The 17,896-nt window shown below is 31.3% G+C and overlaps 1 protein-coding gene across 8 annotated transcripts; it reads left to right on the forward strand.

Annotated features, from left to right (window-relative positions):
- Positions 1–9,668: 9,668 nt before the first annotated feature.
- On the forward strand, positions 9,669–16,939 carry LOC107628838 (kinesin-like protein KIN-7E). 8 transcript variants are annotated; one of them, XM_016331443.3, is made up of 15 exons: positions 9,669–10,454; positions 11,442–11,736; positions 12,321–12,410; positions 12,498–12,598; positions 12,711–12,824; positions 12,907–12,988; positions 13,054–13,121; positions 13,223–13,288; positions 13,381–13,505; positions 13,722–14,058; positions 14,418–14,519; positions 14,612–14,753; positions 14,888–15,441; positions 15,734–16,047; positions 16,316–16,939. In XM_016331443.3, exons 2-15 carry the CDS (start codon positions 11,517–11,519, stop codon positions 16,629–16,631), a joined length of 2,631 nt encoding a protein of 876 aa, XP_016186929.1. In that variant the 5' UTR covers positions 9,669–10,454; positions 11,442–11,516; the 3' UTR covers positions 16,632–16,939. The 8 variants fall into 8 exon arrangements, with proteins under 8 accessions (XP_016186929.1, XP_020973644.1, XP_020973645.1 ...); XM_021117985.2 differs by having other exon boundaries at positions 9,925–10,441; XM_021117986.2 differs by lacking the exon at positions 9,669–10,454 and adding an exon at positions 10,741–10,804.
- Positions 16,940–17,896: the final 957 nt, after the last annotated feature.

Consider the following 17,896-nt stretch of genomic DNA (forward strand, 5'->3'; position numbering starts at 1 on the left):
ATTTAAGAGTTAGGTATGTGATGTTAACATTCTTAATTTATTCGGTCATCGCTTTTTATTTCTCTCTCTCGAGTCTTGATATATAGTTTTACCTCAAAAGATTGTAGTATAAAATAATTGGAATTGTAATTATTTTATCCATAATGTTAAAGAGACAACAAAATACTTTATTTAACATGTATTAATTATGTACCAAATATAATTAATAAATATTAAATTAAACAAATTTTAATTTTTTGATTAATTTTTTTTATTATCAAATATTTTCGTTATTTTATCTATTTTTTTATTAATGTGACATGAGTGTAAACTTAATTTAACGGAAGCATTAATTAAAATCTTAAAAGTTGTGATTTTTATATTTAGATTGGTTACCATAATGAGTTTTGGTTACGATAGAGTTGAACTTTAAGATTGGTTTAGAAGAATTTTGGTTACGATAGAGTTGAACTTTAAGACTGGTTTCTCTCCTTTTCCTTTCTTGCAGACGTTCATTAGGATGACAATTTCTCTATTTTCAGTTAGTGGAAACTGTAAAAGACGTCGTGTCTAAAGGTAGAGAAATGACCACCTTTTATGTGTTATTATCTTTAAATCTAATGCGTCTATCAAACATTAGAATTAACGGATGAGATTAAGTCATTAATTATTTATAAATAATTACAATTAGGCCACAACAGAAGTTTAAATTACAATAACTTCTAACATTCTCCCACTTGACCTAAGTGTAATCATATTTTCACACGTTACATAATTGTTTTAATATGGTAAAATACTTTATGTGAGTTATGGCAGTCATGAATTTAATATGAAACATATTTCCTTATACTACAACCATTAGCATCTTACTACACAAGCTATATAAATAACGTAAAATTTTATATCAGTCCCATAAAATTTCTAGATCATTATGTTATAACTCATAAAATAATATTACTTTAACTAGAAATAACAAACTATCAATGTTCAGAAAACACATAAATAAACATAGTGAGCTCAGAGTGTTAGCATCATTTAGAAGAACCAAGACCCATTCCATGTACATATTCTTTAAATATATTTGGTTGCAATTCTTTAGTCAATGGATCAGCCATCATAAGTTCTGTTCTAACATGTGCTATGGACACTCTTTGTTTCCGAACTTCCTCCTTAACGCCAAAGTACTTTATTTCCATATGCTTGGCACATTTAGAATATCTATTATTTTTGGAGAAAAATACTGCTGTAGAATTATCACAATAAATTTTCAATGACCTAGCAATTGAGTCAACAATGTCAAGTCCTGAAATGAAATTTTGCAGCCATAAACCTTGATTTGTAGCTTCAAAACATGCTACAAATTCAGCCTCTATAGTAGATGTTGCCACAACACTTTGCTTGGAATTTTTTCATGATATGGCAGCTTCTCCAAATAAGAATAAGTAGCCAAATGTAGACTTTCTTGTGTCAGCACATCCACTAAAATCTGAATCTGAATAATTAATTACTTTTAATTGGCTAGACATTTTGTACATGAGCATATAATTCTTTGTACCTTGAAGATATTTTAAAATCTTTTTTGTAGCTTTCCAATGATCCATTTCAGGATTACTTTGATACCTTCTTAGTATTTCTACTGCAAAGCTAATGTCCGGTCTTGTGCTAAGTTTGCACATACATAAGACTTTCCACTACAAAACTATATGGAATTCCTTCCATTCGCTTCCGTTCTATATCATTTTTTGGGTATTGCATAAGACTAAATTTGTCCCCTTTTTGAATTGGTGCAATTCCTGTGAAACACTTTTTTATATTGAACCTCTCTAGAACTTTATTTATATAGGCCTTCTAAGACAATCCTAACAATCTTTGTGATTTATCACGAAAAATTCAATTTCTATCACATAGAATGCCTCCCTCATATCTTTTATTTCAAAGTTTATAGAAAGATATTCTTTAGTCTCACGCAACATTCTCAAATTATTTGTTGCAAGTAAAATATCATCAACATATAAGATCAAAAAGATGAACTTACTCCCACTGACCTTTCGGTATATACATACATCAATGTGTAAAATTTCAAGAAGTTGACTACTTCTTGTGGCACCTTTCTTGTTTTGTTTGGTTTGTTTTTCCTTAATACAATCCACACATAAATCAAGATCAGTAAAATTTAGATTTTGTAAAATCTCATGCTTTACTAATCTTTCCATTCTTTCCTTGGATATGTGACTTAAAGGTTTATGCCACAAGAATGTAGAACTTTCTTTAGACATATTTGGCCTAACTACATTATTCTCGTACTCAATAAGCAATGATTCAGAAAATTGATCAAGAAGTTTTAATCTATATAAGCCATCAATTAAAAAATCATAACCAACAATATTAGAATTTTTTAAATAAATTAAAACAACCATATCCACCATTAAAAGAAAAATCACAATTGTCCAACTTTAAAACAGAAATTAAATTCCTAACCATTGAAGGTAAATAAAAAATCTTGGGTAAATCTAAATAAAAGCTTGTATCCAACACCAAACGATAAGTTCCTATTCCTTCAATTGGTGTGGTTCCCATGTAGAGGAACATCTTACTTTGGCTTGTGGTTTGAATAGTAAGGAATCTTGCATTACATTAGATACATGAGTTGTAGCACCAGAATCAAGTCACCAAGAATGATGAGAAATATCAATTAAATTTGATTAATAAATACATACATATATTTCAAATATATCTTTCTTTTCGAACCATGCCTTACGTTTAGGACAATCCTTTTGGAAATGTCCTTCCTTTATTCTTTAGCACTTTCTGTTTGTGGAAGGTTAGTCTTAATATTTTTTTTTATCAAAGACAGAGAGACTCGAACCCGCGACCTCTTAATTGAGCATAGAAAAACTATGTCATTTGAGTTATAACTCATTGGCAGGGTAGTCTTAATATTGCTTGCAGTAGTCCTTCGCATAAACATAAGGCTTAATCTGTTAGAAGTTAGAACGTTCTCATGTCTTAAGTGCATACTTCTCATCCTCATCATTATCATCCGTAACAATGGGTTTCTCTTCCAAGAGTGACAAGTCAAGATCCAAAAGACCTAAATGGAACTTCACCTGTTCACTCCATTCAGAGAAGTTTAAGCCATTAAACATGGTAACAGATGACATAACAAAGTTTATTATGCTCATATTAATTTTAATTTTATCATATCTACTCATATTACAGAACATAACAAAGCATATTATATAACAAAGCATATTATAGTTCACCTTTGGTAAAATTCTATAATATACTAACATACCAAATAAATGCCATATTTATCATACTTGAAGATTAAAACTCTCTACCAAATACATATACCATCTTTGGACAATACATATATCTGACTCAAGAATAATAAATTTTTTTTCAAGTCTATTAATAATAAAAGAGATTTTTCTTTGGATAAATCTAATTGTAAAATTAATTAACACATTATTCACTATACTGCATTATAACTTGGTCACTTTGGTGTATAAGTAGTAAATAGTCGAAATAAACTTAATACTATAAATAAATATTTATAGATTTTTCATAAAATTAGAGTACATTACATACTCAAAATAATTTCATAATTGTCAGCAACACTAAACTTAAACTAAAGGTTAAATTCATACATGAGTATAATTTATGGTTAAATTAAAATATTTCAGAAGAAGACATGTAGAATATATACAACCCCAAATATGCAGTTTTGATGGCATGAAATTTCAAACCCACTTAATTAAAATCCAATTATAAATAATTAATCAGAAACATCGTAGACATCATAATTAGATCAGAAAAAATCACATACTTTTAAAACATATGCTCTGATACTACATATAAACTTAATTTAGCGAAAGCATTGTTAGGATCTTAAAGATTGTGATTTTCAGATGTGGATTGATTGCCATAATGAATTTTGGTTACGGTAGGGTCAGGGACGGACTTAGAGGGGGGCGAGTAGTGGCCTCAGCCCCCAAAATTTTTTTAAAACTATATTTATATATGAAATATGTATTTAAAAATATAAAAAATATTACATAATTTAGTATTTTTATATGTATTATTTTTTATTATATGATAGTTTTATGTCTTAATTATTTAATTCGCTAATATTTTTCACTTAACTAATTTAATATCATATCCTTAAGTCTTTGTAACTTTCAAATTAGCTTTTATATAATAATCTGTATATTTATTTAAAAAAAATCATTTGTTTATTTTATATTAACATATTTAAAATTTATATTATTATACTAATAATAATTTACGTAGTTATATTTTGGTAATCACATTATGTACTTTAGATATTCTTTTCTTATAAAAAATACTTATTTTTCTTCTAAATTTACGTTGTTAAAAGAAAAATTTTTATAAAAATATCTTATATCTTGTATTCTATAAAGGTATTGTGTCTTTCAAATAATTAATAATTTGTCATTTATTTTCAAATTTTTAAAATTTTTTAAAAGAATTAATTTTAATTAATAAGATATGTGATCATTTTTAACTATACATGCTATAAATTATTAGTACTTTATAATTTTATAATGTACTATTGATATTGTTATATTTTTTTATGTAACTATTATATTAAAAATAAAATTGTGAAAAAAATTTATAATTATATATATATTTTTTGATAAATTTTTTAAAAAATTAACTCTAATAACTATATGTTAATTATTTTTATGAAATAAAAAAATATCTAAAATTCGGCCCTCCATACTAAACTTTGTGGATTCGTCCCTGTGTAGGGTTGAACTTAAAGACTAATTTAGAAGAATTTTAGTTACGGTAGAGTTGAACTTTAAGGTAGCGTTTGGTGGAGAGACAGAGACGAAAAGACTGAGACCGAGAGACAGAGACTAAGAGACAGGGATTGAAATAAATCTCAGTATTCTGTTTGGTGCAAAATGGGAGACAGGAATTGAAACAAGAATGAAACTCTAATTTAATTTGCACAAAGGGTAAAATTGGAATTAATTAATTGAAATGAAAGTATTTTAGGTATAAAAGGTTATTAAAGTTTCAGTCTCCATCTCTAAAAATTTCAGTCTCCTGTGTCCCTACTTTTTGGAGATACTGAAATACTGAAATTTTAGAGACAGAGACAGAAATTTTAGTATCAGTTTCTGAACTAACAAACACGATACTGAGTCTCAGTCTCTCAGTCTCTGTCTCAGTACCTCAAAACAAATGCTACCTAAGATTGGTTTATCTCCCTTTCTTTTCTTGCAGAAGTTCATCAAGATGGCAGTTTCTTAGTATGTTCCGTGAGTGAAAACTGTAAAATCTAATGCGTTCATCAAACATTAGAATTAACGATCATTGATAATTTATAAATAATTACAATTAAGCCCCAATAGAAATTTAAATTAAAATAAACTTCCATCAAATTTTAATTGTTTTTGACTAATTTTTTTTATTATCAAATATTTTCGTTATTTTATCTACTTTTTATTAATGTTAGGGAGGTCACTTACTATATATTTAGAGCAACTCCAATAGTAATAAAGGAAGGCTCTATTTTAACACATGAGAAGAAAAAGGCCATTAGAATAAAAAGTGAAGAGAGTCCCTTCACTAGAACTGAAATTAAGAGTCCCTCTAAAAAGGGACTTTCACTAGCCAATAATTTTTTGCCATGTAGCAAATCATTAAAAAAAATTTTAAAATATATATATTACATTACAATATTACATTACATATATGTTTATATTAAATAATTTTACAATTTCACATATGACAATTTGTTAAATAATTAAATTATAATTAATTTATTAATAATTATAGTAATTAATTATATTAGATCATTATATTTTTATTTAATTAATAATTTATATTAATTAAATATATTAATTATTTATATTAGTTATTTAAATTATAATTAATATAAATAATTATAAAAAATTAATATTAAATATTATTTATATTTTTATATTAAATTATAATTAATTAAATTTATTTATATGAAAAAATAAATTTAAGTTTTACACATTATAAAATAATTTTTGGGACAATTTACGCAAATAAAATAAATGAACAAAATCTTTACACAAATATAATATTGGCAATTTTCAGACGCAAATGCAACAAACGCAACTGTATATAATCCGCTACACCCTGTAGCGGAACTCAATTGCACGTAATCCGATACAAGCTATCGCGGATTATGTTGAGGGCTGCGTTACTCATAAACCGCTACACCCTATAGCGGTTTATGCTCATATGGTGCGAGACTCATAATCCGCTACACCCTCTAGCGGATTATGAAGAGTGTGAAAAATCGGGTTAGCTTATGTTTAAAAAAATTACACTTTCTAAAACCGGGTTTGTTTTACATAGAATAAAGGGCCTTTTAATCCATTTTAAGCCATTTTCTATGCAAAATAATTTAAAAAAAATGACTTAAAAAATGTTAGGAGTATTATAAAAGTTTGTAATATTTTAGTAATTTAGATAAATACTGGTTATAACTATATATTTTATTAAAAAATTAATAATTGATTAAAAAAATTAATAATTTAAAAATTAAAAAAATATATATTTTATTTCATGCATTAAAAAAAGCTAACAAAATATTTAATTATGAGACTTCTTTAAAATATTAATAAGCTATCAATTCGAATTTCATACATACTCTTTTGTCCATTTTTAATAGCTCATAAATATTTTTTTAATATAAGGTCCGAAACTCTGGAAGCAGTAACTCACCTCCATTGATGAAGGACGCTCCTCCTCCAAAAATTCTTTCTTTTTCACTTTACCCTTTTCACGCCTTTTAGTAACGTTCCATACCTTTATGAGGAGTTAATATCTAGCACGTTTGCTTAGTTGAGAAATTTCTATTTTTCTTTTGTTGTAAGTCTAAAATGGGCCTATTATTTTATTGCACCAATAAAATTTATCTTTTGAGAAAAAAATAAATTTATTTAAATTATACTATAAAAAATATTTTATTCTATACAAAATAATTAAAAAAATGGCTTAAAAGATGTTAGAAGTACTATAAAAATTTGTAATGTTCTAATAACTTAGGACATTAAAGAAATACTCTACATAGTCAATAATAATTTAAAAATTAAGAAAAATATAGTTATAACCAGTATTTACCTGTCATTTTTTTTAAAATTATTTTGCATAGAAAATGGTTTAAAATGGCTTAAAATACCCTTTCCATAGTTATCAAACCCGGACCGGACCGGCCAGTTCGATTGGAAAACCGGTGAACCGGACCCTTAGCCGGTCCGAGTTGACAGTCAAGCCGTACAAGCAAGCAAACCAGCCAAACCCGGACCGGACCGGCCAGTTCGATCGGAAAACCAGTGAACCGGACCCTTAGCCGGTCCGAGTTGACAGTCAAGCCGTACAAGCAAGCAAACCAGCCAAACTCGGAAAAATCGATGAAAACCGGATTAAACTGCGAACCGAACCGGACCGATCAGCCCGCGATGACGTTAGCATGTGCAATTTAAAACTTTTTGCACGGACGTCACCTGCTGGGTTCGAACCTGGCACTCTTGGAGAAGAAAAGATACTGTCAACCACCAGGCCAACATGCTTTCTAATTTTATAATTGCCTTTTTATAAATATATTATAACTTCTTAAACATATCCTAATTAATAACTTTATCTTATTAACTCTTTTACTCATGTAAAATTTAAAATCTCCTTACACTTTTGTCTTTTTATTCTAATAAATAATTTTATATTTAATTTAATTAATTTTTTATTTTATATTTACTCACTTAAATTAATTATTTTTTAATTTTATATAATTATTAAAAATATTAAATATTGTTAAATATTCTTTAAATTAAAAAGATAAACAAAAATATTTTTATTAATCATACCATATTTTTGTTATTGATAATTATATAATATTTATTAATATTAACTCTTTTTCAATATATATTTGATTAATATAATTAATTAATAAATTATTAAAATATTAAAATAACTTAATTTTGTATAAAAAATTAAATTTTATATAATTATTTAATTATAACCGAGTCAACCGGTTCAACCTGTGACCCAACGGTTGAACCAGTGACCCGGTGACCCAATAGTCTCACCGGGTTGATTACCGGTTCGATTCTGATAACTATGCTTTATTCTATGCAAAACAAACCCGGTATTAAAAAGTGTAATTTTTTTAAACATAAGCCAACTCAGTTTTCCACACTCTTCATAATCCGCTAGAAGGTGTAGCGGATTATGAGCCTTGCACCATATGAGCATAAATCGCTACAGGGTGTAGCGGTTTATGAGTAACGCAGCCCTCAACGTAATCCGCGATAGCCTGTAGCGGATTACGTGCAATTGAGTTCCGCTACAAGGTGTAGCGGATTATATACAGTTGCGTTTGTTGCATTTGCATCTGGAAATTGTCAATGTTATATTTGCGTGAAGATTTTGTTTATTTATTTTATATGTGTAAATTGTAATTTTTGGTTGGATTATTTATTTTTATTTATAAAATTTAAAATGTTAACTACATTACAAAATTAGATGTTGCAATACTAGCGATTAAATAATTGTAGTATTATTATATATGAAATTATTAATTTTTTTAATCTTAATATTTTTAATAGTGAATTATTTTTAAATTTATAAATTTTAATAATATTATTGTATATAAAATAATAACTACATTAATTTTAATTATTTTAATTAATTAATTAAGTGGGACTATAATAGGGACTAAAATTAGTTCTTTTTAATGAAAAAGAGAGATATTTTGAGTTTTTATTTACTATTTATAACACAAAAATTTATGTGGAGTTACTTTTTATGACACGTAGATCATAAATAAAGATGAGATGAATTTTCTACTTGAGATGGTTTTATGGAATCCTCGTGGATCCAATCCCTCGTTTTTTCAATCTTATGGCTATGGCTGCTTATAATGAAGCATTATTTCTTTAGCTGTAATATATACAACATGCATCAATATATGCATCACTTACCTTGTTGCCGTCAAGACTCAATTTTCATCTCATATTCCTTTTAATTTGCATGAAGAAACTGAAAGATATAAACAATATGCAAATAGAAGCATGGATTAAAGAAACACTGTGCATCTTCTTCTAGGAGATGAGCAGAGGTCCTCTCAAACAAGAATTTTTCCTATATAACATACCATGCATCAAAAGTATCAATAAAAAATGTTTTCGTTTCTAATTTATTTATTTTTTATTAAAAATAAAGAGACTTGAACCCACCATTTTTTAGTTATGCTATTTGAATTATAATTTATTAGTATTTTTAATCTACTTACTATTATCATTCTTTTATAAATTTAACTAAATAATAAAAAAAATTTATTATTTATAAAACACATTAAAATTTATTGAAATTATAAACTTTTGATATATTTTTATTAAAACCTATCAATACGGTTATATTGTCTTATTCTTAAAATTTTAAAAAATGCTATAAAATCTAATAATTAAATATTACACTAAAATTTTACTAATATCTAAAATATATACGTGATCATTTTCCTCAAACGAAAATGCATAAAATTATTATTTCTATTTTTCAAATTTTTTCTCCAATAACAGGTGCCTTAGCCAATGAGTTAGAATTCAAATAGCATAATTTTTCCATACTTAATTAAGAGGTTGCGAATTCGAATCTCCTATCTTTAGTAAAAAAAAAAAAAACCTCAAAATTACAAACACCGAGTGACCGTTAGACCCCAAAAAAAAAAAGAATAATCCAAAACGTGAGGTGGATCCTGATGGTTCGTGCCTTCGTGGATTGGAAACTTCAATGGACGACGGTTTCAGTTTCGCAACAGTACACACCCATTAAAGACGCTAACGTTTTCTAAACGGCGTTTCTCTCTCCACCACGTGCTACCATCATAACAAGTCTCCTCCTCTTTCCCACTTGTTAGTTGTTGCCGCTCCATCACGTGACATCCTTCATATTTTCCACCCTCACAAACACCAATGACCAATGTCAACAGCTCAGGGTCACCGTCGTCATTTCCCTCCGCACTGATGGTAGAAAACAGAAGTTGACAACGGATCAGAACAAACGTGCCTGCTGGTCCATTCTCATTCCTCAACTGTGCTTGTTTGAGAGTGAGAGTGAGACACTGAAAGAAACTAACCGAAACTAACTCACCGGAGCCACTGCCGTGTTTTCTGCCTTCGGTGCTTTTATTTTTTATTTTCTTTCAGATCGTGCCTCCCTCAACTCAACTCATCTTCCTTGCGGTTTTTCCTTTTTCAATTTTCACTGTTTTATCTCCTATTATTCTTCTTCTCTTCTTTTCTTTTCTCGGAATCTGAGATTTAGCGCCACGTCATCATCCAAGCATATTTTGAAGACGACGTCGTTCTGAAAGATCCATCCACTCACTCGGTTATCACAACATGTTTGTCTCGTGTTCTGTTTCTGAAAGAAGCAGCAGCTGAAGAAGCTTCAGGTTCGTAAGAGAAGTAAGTTGATCTGTGAATTACTATTTTCACCGCTAACGTTGTAGTAACGTCTCGTGAAAACGACACTGGAGGTTGAAAAAAAATATGTGATGAGAATGTGAAGTGTGTGTGAGAGGGAGAGTCGCTTTTTTTATTCTGGTTGGGTAGATAGTTGGAATGGGAAAAGAAAAAAGAAATAATTAAAGAGGAGGAAGGTGAAAGGTTGAAAAAGATGGCCCCATGTTAGATGGGGACCATTGCTTTGCTGTGCATAACTACCATAGACTCCATAGTCAGAGGTCGATATCAAATTTATGCTAAAACTATAAACTTTTTTTGCTTCGTTCTCAAGCATTATTATTATTTTTGAGGTGGGTCGCTGCAATGAAAAGCTTTCTATTCTTACATTGGAATTGGCCACTGTTCAAGGAAAGTTTTTATTTAAATTTTTTTTTTTTTAAACAAAAGAAGAACCCCGCTATATCTGTTTAGGAATTAGGCCCCAGCTTGCTTTTCTATTTTTTTTTCTTTTTATCACTAGTGTGTATTATTTATTTTAATTTATTTATTTTTTCATGTTTTCCTCTGGATGAAGCTTGGTACCAAAGAATAATCAACATGGCTAGCATATCCTTTAATTGTACTAAACCTATGATTTATCAATCTGTCTCTTAAAACAGAAGCTTTTTGTGGTCGTGATATTATAATGCCAACTACCGATTAATTTTTTTTTTTGATGATATGATAAAAACGTAATTAGTTAGCATTCTGTTTTTTTGTCATTGCTCTTTTCTTTCTTGTGTTGGTCTGGCACGATCTAAAGTTAGACTCCTTGTTAGTGTTGTTGTTATTTTCTATTTATTTATCAAAGGAAAATTAACCATTCTGTTGTATTGGTGATCTCCCATTTGTGATTTTAGTTTATCTTGAACTCTCAGCTGTATCATGCAGCTTAGAAAATGGAATCGGTTTGTTAGTTAACCACACCACTTTGTCTTGCTCTTATAGGATCCATTATGGGGTTGCTCGGAGTTTTCTGATGAGCTTGTGAATTGGAGAGAATATTGAGGTAAGTGTGAGAAAATGGGGGCTATTGGTGGTGAGGAGCTGCTGAAATGGGAGAAGATGCAAGCGCTAAGTGGTCGCGAAGAGAAGATTTTTGTGTTGATAAGGCTAAGGCCTTTGAATGAGAAGGAAACTGCTGCAAATGAAACCGCAGACTGGGAATGCATTAATGATACTACCGTCTTGTACCGGAACACATTACGGGAGGGTTCAACATTTCCAAGTGCCTATACATTTGGTAAGCAAATGACTGGTCGTTAATATGTTTTTTTATTAAGGACCTGCGGATTTCATAGGAAAAAGCCTACTTTTAATCCGTTTTATTATTAGGAAAGTCCGTGTTGTTTTTAAAACTTCGCAGCTTCGTGTTTAACTTATAATAACAATAATTTGGAACTTGTAATGTATGTTGGATTCAACACATGTGTAGTCTCTAAGGGATCACTTTTCTTACTTGGAGAACATAGATTATTAGCTTTGATAAGTTGAACATTATCAGATCCAGTTACTTTTTTACTTACGGTGATGGAGATGCAGTCTTCCCTAATAAACCTGTGTCAATCTCTATGATTGTTTAACTTTGAAAGATAAAGTTAGTGGCTATTCAACAATTTGTAAAATTATATTTGTATGTTTGTCTTAATTGACATAACTGGTTAATGTGTCAATCTCTATGATTGTTTAACTTTTTTATTTTTGCCCGCAAAAGTTGATATTAAACAATCACATTTGGTGCATTCTCAATTAAGGTACTGTATGCTGTGTTGGTGACTTGGTGTCCACTTATGCACAATGTTTATGAAATTTTGTTATGATTGGTAGACAGAGTATTTCGGGGTGACTGTGATACAAGACAGGTGTATGAGGAAGGAGCAAAAGAAATCGCTCTTTCAGTTGTTAATGGGATTAACTGTAAGTATATTATTATACCCACTAGTTTCTTTAAATCCATCTCCCGTTTTGTTTACTAGGTGTTCATATAATTATATGTCCTTTCAGCCAGTATTTTTGCATATGGGCAAACAAGCAGTGGAAAGACATATACAATGGTTGGAATAACTGAATATGCTGTAGCAGATATTTTTGACTATATAAAAAGGGTAAATAATTAGGCTACCAAAGTTTTCAACTGTCTGTTTGACTCTTCATTATCAGTTCTTTACTATAACATTACCCAGTGCTATTAACACAAGTTTAATGTGACCTTTATAGCATGAGGAAAGAGCATTTGTGATAAAGTTCTCAGCAATTGAAATTTACAATGAAGTTGTTAGAGACCTCCTCAGTACAGACAATACTCCACTTAGGCTGCGTGATGATCCTGAGGTGAATACCTTTCATATATTAGGTTGAAATTTCATAAAATGGATTGCATAACTAATGGTTGTTTTCATTTCTTTTTTCTCAGAGAGGACCCATTTTAGAGAAACTTACAGAGGAGAACTTACGGGACTGGGGGCATTTGCAAGAGCTTCTATCATTTTGTGAAGGTAGCTTGTATAGTTTTTTTTAGGTTGTTTGTACAATCAAGCATTACATTAATTTATCCTTGCAGCTCAGAGACAGGTAGGAGAGACATACCTAAATGAAAAGAGTTCAAGATCTCATCAAATTATCAGATTGGTGTGTGCCTTTCCATTTCTGTAATTAAATTCTTGTACTTTTTATATCTTAAAAAATAATTAAAAAAAAAAGCTCCTAATATTGAAATTGTATTGTTTCAGACAATAGAAAGTTCTGCCAGGGAATTCTTGGGCAAAGGTAACTCAGCCACCCTAGCTGCCAGCGTGGTATGTTTGCATTTTTAAAAGTACTCCTTCTTGTTTAGGCAATAAATCCTTACCAAAAATTTTGAAATTAACTTTGTTTTGTTTCTTTGCAGAATTTTGTTGATTTGGCCGGAAGTGAGCGTGCATCTCAGTTATCATCAGCTGGGGTGAGACTGAAAGAAGGTTGTCATATAAACCGGAGTTTACTTACTCTTGGAACAGTCATCCGCAAGCTGAGGTTGCCTACTTCTTCCATTCGTATTATATATGTCATGTGTGCTTAGTTTTTAATGTAGTTTAGTTCTTTATTTGGCTGCCTATCTCTTAACCTTGGTTTTCTTAATGCTAGATGATGCATTTCAAACTGCCTTTCGCTAATTTTAGTTTCTGCCTCTAGCATCAAATATGAGAAGAAACCCTTGAATTTCCACTGACATAATTTGATTAAATGCAGCAAGGGAAGAAATGGACACATTAATTACAGAGATTCAAAGTTGACACGCATACTTCAGCCTTCCATAGGTGGCAATGCTAGAACAGCCATTATTTGTACATTGAGCCCTGCACGAAGTCATGTTGAGCAAACAAGAAACACGCTTCTTTTTGCTTGTTGTGCAAAAGAAGTGACCACCAAAGCGCAGGTTAATGTGGTGATGTCTGATAAGGCCTTGGTTAAGCAATTGCAAAAAGAGGTAGCTAGGTTGGAAAGTGAGTTAAGAACCCCTAATCCCACTGCCTCCAATTGTGATTACGTATCATTGTTGAGGAAGAAGGATCTCCAGATAGAAAAGGTCAGTTTGAATTCCTATTCCATTGCGTTTATAATTTTATATTGATTGTGGACTAGACCTAGTTGTGGAACTTACAAGATGTTGATTTAGAACAATCTTGTATATCATTATTAACCTCTCTTTCCTAGGTACATGTTTTTTTGAACAATACTTGTGCTTCATGAATTTATGTATCCCAATAGATAAGAAGGGTAGAACTGAGTTTCATAGGTCCCTAATAGTCTGCTTCAATGTCTTCTATTCTATTTATTTATTTTTTTAAGGAAAAGTGTGGGATTTTTTCAAGTTGCATTGGCCAACGTGCATATCACATTCTTATTACTAACTAAATGTTAATAACCTGGTTTCCAATTATTCAGTTGGAGAAGGAAGTTAAGGAGCTAGCTAAGCAACGTGATCTTGCTCAATCAAGGGTTGAGGATTTGCTTCGCATGATCAAAGAGGATCAGAAATCTAAAAAAGTAATTTTCATTTCCTAATAACGGAAAATTATGTCACAAATTAGCGGTTAAGCCTCTAAATTTTGATTCTCGCTTTTTTCCTTAATTTTCAGGACGGGGAAGATAACTGGGATGATGACCATTCAGTATCTGAATCATCAAGTATTTGTGGTCCACACCGTCCAGATAGGCGCATGAGAGAGTTCGACAATCCCCATTTTGATGATGGTGATGACACTGGAAGTAGTCATGAAGGTAACTCTTACTTCTATCATCCATATGCCTGTACTATGTAATTTCACAAAAATGATGCCCTATCATAAATGTGGGTTAGCATCAGATCCTGTAGTTTCAATAGTATATACAGCTCCTTACTTATGCTTGTACAGAATACCCTGATGAAGTTTGCAAAGAAGTTCAATGTATTGAGCTGGAGGAGTCAAGTCGAGACAACTCAGAACATCTTGATCCATCACTAAGTGACAATGGAGAATTAGCATTAACAGTATCTGGAGAGGAAAATGAAACGATGAATGAAGGAAGAGAAGAGAGTCAAATTCAAAACAACTCATCATATAGTTTACTTGATCAATTTTCACAAGACATATCAGGAAGTATGTCAAGTTCTAGAAGTCTTAAATTAACTCGGAGCTGGAGTTGTAGGGAATACCACATGACTGGTTCTCCCGAGAGAGCAGGAGAAATGGATAGGACTCCCGCCAATGGGTTTGAAAGATTCCCTGGAAGACCGGATAGTTGGAGAAGGAAGTTAGCTCCGCTAGATTTTGGGGATTCCACAAGATTTGGAGATGGTTCTCAGTCTTCTATCGGAAGTCCATCTGCAAATGAGTTTGGAGAAGAAGTTACTAGCATTCAAACTTTTGTTGCTGGGATGAAGGAAATGGTCAAACTTGAGTATCAGAAGCAGCTTGTTGATGGTCAGGTAAGAATAAATTTCAGTTGCCTTCTAATAAGTTTCAAGGGGGGGAAAATAAATAGAATCTTCATTTGTTATCTAGGCGAATCTTATACAAAGCTTAATAATTAATTAATTAGGTGAAACCTTACCCTTGTAGCAAACGTGGATGATTAGTATAAATTATCACGTGTACACTTCTATTGGGATCATTGTCCACTTGATGTTTAAAATCTGAATGCCCTTCCCTTTAAAAAAAGCACAGGGTCGTCATTTATCTCGATGCTTGATGACTGAATCCTACATTTCTGACTTTTAGGGTGAAGAGACACAAGGAAAATCATCCGTGAAGAATGTGAAAGATGTAGGGGTTGATCCAATGTTAGAGGCACCTGGAACTCCTCTAAATTGGTCTCTGCAGTTCACAAAGCAACAAAGGGAGATAATTGAACTGTGGAAAGCTTGCTGCGTACCATTGACGCACAGGACCTACTTCTTTCTTTTGTTCAGGGGTGATCCAAAAGACTCGATTTACATGGAGGTAGAGCTGAGAAGACTAACTTTCCTCAAAGAAACATTTTTCAGTGCAAACGGGTCTCTGAAGGATGCTCCAACAATCACGCTTGCTGCAAGGTTCTCTCTGCCTCCATCACTTATGCTTTTATTTCAGTATCTGATATATTTTGGAACATGAATCCAAGTGTGCATTTACCAAAATAATGTGATATATTTCAGTGTCTGATATATAGCCAACATTTTTTTGTAATCGAGAAACCTTGTGCTGCTAAATTAAAAATAATGTGTCAAGAAATATAAGGTTATTTGTGCTCATGACACAAAATCTAGTTGTTACTTGCACTGCAATGGTATTTACTCGTGTGCGTATTTCATGTTGTTGCAGTGTGAAGGCTCTTCGGCGAGAGAGAGAAATGCTGGTCAAGCTTATGCAGAAAAGGCTTTCTGCAGATGAGAGAACAAAGCTGTTCAAGGAATGGGACATTCCGTTGGATTCGAAGCGCAGGAGGATGCAGCTAGCAACCCGTTTATGGAGTAACACTAATGATATGAACCATGTAATGGAGAGTGCCACAGTAGTTGCAAAGTTGGTGAGGTTCTCAGAGCAGGGTATGGCCCTTAAGGAGATGTTTGGTCTAAGCTTCACACCCCAACACACAGTACGTAGATCTTCATGGAGAAGCAGCAGAGCATCTCTCTAAGGTTTGTTTGTGGATAACACACACGTGACACGTGTACAGCATTGTAGACATGATATCGAATAGTTTCTGATCACTGTTCACACTTGACATGCTTAGCATTCTTTCTTCAGTGGAGATGGAAATGTACGAGTTCCTGATGTTTGGCTTTTGGGTGGTTCTGGTTATGATTTTGGTGTACCATTTAACGGATTGGTTTCTTTTTTCTAATTTTATCGAGCACAATTGTTTGATGAGTTGCTTGCTTCTTTGTAAAGATGTTTTGGATAATATTGTAGAGGCAGAGTAGATTAGTGTATTATTGTTTTAAACGAGTTTCTCTTGTATTGTATGTATTAGCTAGGTTTGTTATTCTGATTAGCTTAACTACTTTGGTAGGTTTCAAGTCGAAACACGGATACACTTCTTTTAACTGCTAATGTCAAAATGCTACATATCTAAGGAATAAGCCACAAGACTGGCAACAAAAGTGATTCCAATAGAAAAGAAAGGATCAATTTTTTCTAAAAGAAAAAATATTGGTATAGTGAGAAAGTAAGAATTTAATCACTGATGGATCAATAATTTAATTTCGATGTGAAAATAGTTTTATATATGCATTTAATTACATAACCAACTTGGGTTGGTCGAGTGAGTTGGTCGAGTGGTCAACTCACTCGTCCGCTTAAGCAAGTGTCGGGGGTTTGAATCCTGCCTTGTGCATGCAGCAACCCATTGGTCAGCGGCAGACTCTTAAATGGAGTTTAAATCCGCAACGGATTAGTCCTTGACCTGTCGGGTTGGGAGATACCGTGGGAAACACCACACGTCGGCAAAAAATAACTGATTATAAAATATTTTAAGTTACCAATTTAATGATGTTTAAATCTAAATTTTTTTTTTTCACAAAACCGAAAATGTATTTTGTTAAAGAATGTGTGCAAATCGCTTTTAGGGTGAAGATTTTTTAAATTTATTTTACTAAGCAAATCAAGCATTTCTTACATAGATAATCGCAATGATCAGAAAGGCTAGTCAACTAACCTAGTTCAATTTGTTTCTTAGAGCTTACGCTATACGGTTATACCCATAGAAAAATGCTAAAGAAACTTTTGATAAAAATCATGGAGGTCATTGAATAAAATGAAAATATTTAAAATGAAATTCTATGGCCTACGTATTTCTTTAAAAGTCAATAAACTTAACATGTCGTTTTGAGAACTAAATATTGGTAAAAATCAAACTTGAAATAGGAAAAAAAAGGGGGCAAATTAGTTCTTTTACAGTTT

This window comes from Arachis ipaensis, chromosome B3 (assembly GCF_059453495.1).
Source record: "Arachis ipaensis isolate K30076 ecotype BB chromosome B3, ASM5945349v1, whole genome shotgun sequence".
Taxonomy (NCBI): Eukaryota; Viridiplantae; Streptophyta; class Magnoliopsida; order Fabales; family Fabaceae; genus Arachis; species Arachis ipaensis.

Excerpts from the sequence above, each read along its gene's own strand:
- LOC107628838 (XM_016331443.3), top strand. The coding sequence starts at position 11,517 with ATGGGGGCTATTGGTGGTGAGGAGCTGCTGAAATGGGAGAAGATGCAA. Across the intron at positions 12,411-12,497 it reads AGTTGTTAATGGGATTAACT|CCAGTATTTTTGCATATGGG; the intron begins GTAAGTATATTA and ends ATGTCCTTTCAG. Across the intron at positions 16,048-16,315 it reads ACAATCACGCTTGCTGCAAG|TGTGAAGGCTCTTCGGCGAG; the intron begins GTTCTCTCTGCC and ends ATGTTGTTGCAG.